The following is a 5,219-nucleotide window of genomic DNA, read 5'->3' on the forward strand; positions in this document are numbered from 1 at the left end:
TTTCAGTCCGGTCTATGTGCCTATGTGTCCCCGGACACGATTTCCGAGGGGGACCCCACCCCACCACCCCCCATACCCCACATCTGAGATGGATGGAGTGGCCAAAACAGCAATCTTTTGGGCTGGAGTGGCAATCAAATTAACTCTGGGACTGGAGAGGCTGAGACAGGAGCTCTTGAAATGGGCTGGCGGCTCTGGCTGGGGCCATCCATGACAGGGATTGTAGGATCTGGATGGCCATGAAAGAACTTTGGAGACTGAGATGGCCGTGGCAGAATTACTGCCTACTACAGTCACCAAAACAAAAAGCTCAGGGAACCTCAGCGGCATCTTTGACAGGAAGCTTTGGGTAGCCATAACAGACCCTCTGGGACGACCAAGATTGAAATCTGGCACTGGTGTGGCTGAGACAGGAAGCTCTAGCAGTTGGCAGCAACTCTGAGACCGGGGTGCCCATCATAGGGAGCATTTAAAAAATTGTCAAACAAAAGAACTACATACAGAAACCTATGTACACATCTCTAGGCAGCAATACTGCAAGACGCAAATATTGCTGCCTCAGGACCTGGCGCCAGACGCTACCAGAGCTTTCCAGCCTCGCAAGACGCTAAGAAGTGGAGGGATGGAGGGGCCACTCGTGTCAGCCCACCAGACACTAGGCTGACTGAAGAGCAGTTGCTGGATGGCTGTTGCAGGGTGTCCTTGTCTCCACGACTTATGGGATGACCTAAAACAAAAACAGAAACAAAATCAGGTTTATTGACTAATACTTTACATTTAGAACAATTTTGGCTTTGGCATTTGTTACTTACATATACAGCAAATTAAACATCTAAAAAAAGAGTAAAAACAATTAGAATTTTTTAAAACTTAGGGGAACATGTTTCATAACTTGTTATCTCTATCATTTTATGTTGATCATATATAGGTACCTTAAACCAGTCATGGAGAAGGAGTCTGTCAAGAGGAATTCTCTCCTCAGGGTTGGGATGCAGGCAGGCGTTGATCAAATGGCTGCATTCTGTTCAGAAAGAAAAGAGAGTACTATCTTAAACTTCCTTTATACCTTCTCACAAGAAATCCAGCAAGATGGCCATCTTTTATAAATCCACTTGGCTCAGATCTTACTTTTTCTTGTTTTTCTATGATATAGAATACTGTTGGCCTCGTTTGTGAAGATCTCACCTTTTGACAAGCTGGGCACATACCACAGCCAGTCCTTGATCTTGTCCAGATCGGTGTGGTCTGGATAATAGCCGCAAACCAAAGTGTACAAAACAACCCCCAGTGAAAACACTGTTGCTTGCTGTCCGTTGTACTTGCCCATCTCTAAATATTCAGGGGGGCAGTACTTCCTTGTGCCTGGAGGAAAGAGAATTGTTAGTTTGAATTGCCACAGCATGTTTTCTCTGCATCCATTAGCATGTGCAACATGACAAGTTTGTCCGTCTACACTTGAAAGTTAAAAATACTGCACAAAATCTCAGCCACCCAGATAATACATACCACTAAAGATGTTGTATGGCATTTCATGCAGCAGGTCCCCGCAGCCGAAATCAATCAGTGTCACGTCCAGGGTGTCCGTGTTCACTAACATGTTCTCCAGTTTGATGTCTCTATGAAGAACTCCGTGGCTGCAGCACTTGACAGCAGCCTCAATGACCTGCTGCATCACATGCCGTGCGAACTCTTCGTTGAAGATGCCCCCACAGCACTCCAAAAAGACAGAGAGATTCTCACAGGGCGAGGGGTGCTGCAAGACCATAACATAATGGTTGGGGAGCTCCTGCCAGTCCAGCAGCTCAATGATGTGGGGTGAGCTGGGACCCTTATTGGCAAGGACTGTCAGGCCGATTTCCAGGGGAACGGGTTTGGCATGATCAGGCTAGAGGAAAGACTGTCTATGATTAAAGCTGATATAACATTGAAAACAGAGACTGAGAGGAGATAACAGAGAGAGTGCTGCCTACTTACAATGTTGATATATTCCATGCTTTCCGTTTTTCTGGCAAATTTCAGTGCCACCTGATCAACAAAACAAATAATTAGTTAAAATGAACATGTCCTGTTGTGAAATTAAAGTCCAATCATTAATATAAAACCATGTAGATCATGTTCTGATAGGTCAGTCTGATAGTTTAAACAGGTCAGTTGCTCTAAATCATGTACACGAGACAATAATTTATTAGATAGATACAGTATAAAAAAATTACCGGAAGGTCATCCTTGCGTCGCACTCCCTCAAAAACGGCACCAAATCCTCCTTCCCCCAGTTTAGTGCCAATGTTGTAGTTCAAGCAGATGTCTATTAAAAGATTAACATTTGAAACATTCTCATATATATGAGTAGTTTTAATGGCCTAATATTATTTGAGAAACTGTATGGAATATTTGTGGTGATACTTTTTTTCCAATACTTAAACAACCTGAATGTTCATGTCTGTATTATATATCAAGCAGCCATAATGTATGTGTGTACGTTTTGGATTATGGCAATAAACTCACTCTCAAAGCTCGTGACCACGTCATTGTCCTGCTGTTCTGTCAACGGGGACACAATCTCACCCTCTGACAGATTAACTGGACTATCATCGACACAAGACTGAGGATGCTCCTGCATCTGCTGGTCCTCAGAAGAGGAGAGGATGTCAGAGCTGCTGCTAGGAGCTTCCTGATGATCACAATCCTCTGCAGTACATGTGATGTGCTGTAGAGAAACCTGATCTAAAGAGGGGAATAGAAATCAAAAGATTGAATAATCATAAAAAAATAATACTATCTCTAATATGTATATCATCTCAGCAGCAGACTTTTTGATTTACAGAGCTCCATTCTATGTATATTTACATAACGTTGATGTGATTTACCATCAGTAGAGCACCTAGAAGATCCAGCCTGCTCCAGCTTCTCACTCTGCTCCACTTTCTCACCCTGAGCTTTCCCGTCCTGACCAGCTCTTGGGCGAGAGAAGTGGAAACAGGCCAGCCTCCTCCAAAACCTCCCTTTCTTCCTCATCACCCTCTTCTTCTCTCTCACCTTCCGCTCTCCTTCATCTTCCTCAGCAGTACCAGCGCGCCTCTCTTCACGCTGACGAGGATTTGGCGTGTTGGCGGTGGATTGAAGTGGTGTACTTAAATGGGAATACACACAATTGCTATCTACCGCTTTCTTCACACAAGAAATTCGCTGACCCGTGTTCGTGTGATCTCTCCAAACTACCCACACAAGTAATATTGGAGTTTCACGTCTTTACATACTATCACGTTCCACAACTTCGAATTCTGAATGTGACATCATAAGAGAATCGCGCAGGAAAGAATCTTGTCTAATGTCTAATGTTGTCCATTTATATCATTCAATATTTGTATCTAATGATACGAGCAAATCAAGCATCCCCCCCCCCAAAAAAAGACTATTGCTGAAATGTTGTTTAACTCCCGCACACGGCTTAAAAAAAAAATAAAAAAAATAACATTGAATATTAATAGCCTATTTGTAATGAATTTTCACTTCATTAAACATTACAAGCATTTTCAAGCCAAATATTTCCCATAATTATGTTTGTAAGGTTTTAAATGTTCAAAACATGTAGCATGCTGCTAAATTAATGTAATTATGTTATGTAAATAAAGATCACTTTAAAGTCACTTTATCCCAAACGGTGCTTACCTCCGATAACTCTTTCTCTAGCTATAGGCTATAAAATATTATATTCACATATACTGTACCATAACAAATGTTGTTTTTAAACATTGCACAAACTCTAGTCATGCTTAGACAATGTAAAAACAAAACAAACAAACAAACAAAAAGCTTCATGTGCTTTTGGATAAAGCTGATGATATTTCTCTGCGTTCCTGGAAGTAATGCTGAATACTCTTAGGCTACAACAACAATGCTTTATTCCTGCTTAAGAAAACAAGAATAAAACAATTTTGTCTTAAAACCTTTTATTTAATGAAATGTAGTGACCATTGGGTTCTATTCTTTTGGGTTTCTCCAAATGATTTAAATATCCGTCTAACAGTCTTCAGAATGATGTGATAATTTTACACTTTTGAATATCTATTTTCCTCATTCTCTCTCTTGGCTTATTGAAACTTCATTGGCAGTTTTAGAAACAAATGTTGTCAAGTGTGTTGTTGGCATCAATATATTTATACATCATTACTTCTTTTAATATTATTTTATTTATTTAATATTCTGTTCATTCTTAAAAATAAATTATGAAATCGTTGGATTTGTTTTGTAGTAAAATGAATGATTTAATGATTGAATGAATGATGTAGTCTATCTGATGATCTGCACGTTGGAATAAGGCATTTAAAAACGCGACGACAGTATCAAAAATGCTACACAAAATCTTCAATGGTGAATTTTGTTTGTGCAACGTGACAAAATGCATTTATATTGTGACAAAAAAAACTCTGGGTGCGTCCGAAATCGCATACTGCTTAATAGGTACTACATTTGAATTTGAACGTACTACTCGACCGTTAGAAAAGTACGTTCTATATAGTATGAATGCGAGTAGTAATGGAATTCGGACGTACTACATCCGCCATGTTGATGTTGTCACGTGACATGCGCCTTAACAACAGCGCCCAAATGTAAAGAGCCCTCACTACTGCGCGAACATCAGCAAGGTTTCACGTAATTCTTACCGCTTTCATCGGCGTTTTAACGTTGATTGGATCAACAGCTCAGAGGAGGCGTCGGTCAGCTGCTCGCAGATCACAGATTTTTTAGGATTATTGATAAACTACTGTCATTTGATTTGTATTATTTATCATGTTAAACAAGTGCAATTTAACCACAATGAACAACGTTTTTCCCTGAGGTACTTACACTTGAAAAGAGCCGCGTCGCCGCCTTCCGCCATTTTCGAATATGACGCCTCCTCTCCCGTGGCCTCATGGGATAGTAAAGTGTCCATCGTATGCATGCTACGGAATTCGGGCAGAAGTAGTAGGTCATCCGGGTACTTCTCGCCTACTGTTTTTCGAATACTATGAATTCGGACATACTACTCGCCTCGCATACTGTTTTTCGCCTACTATATAGTATGGAAGTATGCGATGTCGGACGCTGCTGAAATCTGCCGTTAATAAATACATACAAAAACGTAACGACCTTTTCACAACGTGGAAAAACGCCTTTACAACTTAATTGTGGTTGCTGTGTTGATAACTTTATCAAAAAAAGAAAAAAAAAAAATA

General features: G+C 40.6%; 1 protein-coding gene across 1 annotated transcript; it reads right to left on the reverse strand.

The window, feature by feature from the left end:
- Window positions 1–310: 310 nt before the first annotated feature.
- On the reverse strand, window positions 311–4,936 carry LOC107684450 (serine/threonine-protein kinase pim-1-like). Its single transcript, XM_016480701.1, has 11 exons — window positions 4,849–4,936; window positions 2,868–3,215; window positions 2,506–2,739; window positions 2,214–2,305; window positions 1,975–2,025; window positions 1,507–1,885; window positions 1,186–1,362; window positions 933–1,021; window positions 813–832; window positions 650–727; window positions 311–404 (listed from the first exon to the last, which is right to left on the reverse strand). Exons 1-11 carry the CDS (start codon window positions 4,934–4,936, stop codon window positions 311–313), a joined length of 1,650 nt encoding a protein of 549 aa, XP_016336187.1.
- Between the last annotated feature and the right edge of the window lie 283 nt (window positions 4,937–5,219).

Source organism: Sinocyclocheilus anshuiensis, unplaced genomic scaffold (genome assembly GCF_001515605.1).
Source record: "Sinocyclocheilus anshuiensis isolate Anshui unplaced genomic scaffold, SAMN03320099.WGS_v1.1 scaffold309, whole genome shotgun sequence".
NCBI classification, from domain to species: Eukaryota; Metazoa; Chordata; class Actinopteri; order Cypriniformes; family Cyprinidae; genus Sinocyclocheilus; species Sinocyclocheilus anshuiensis.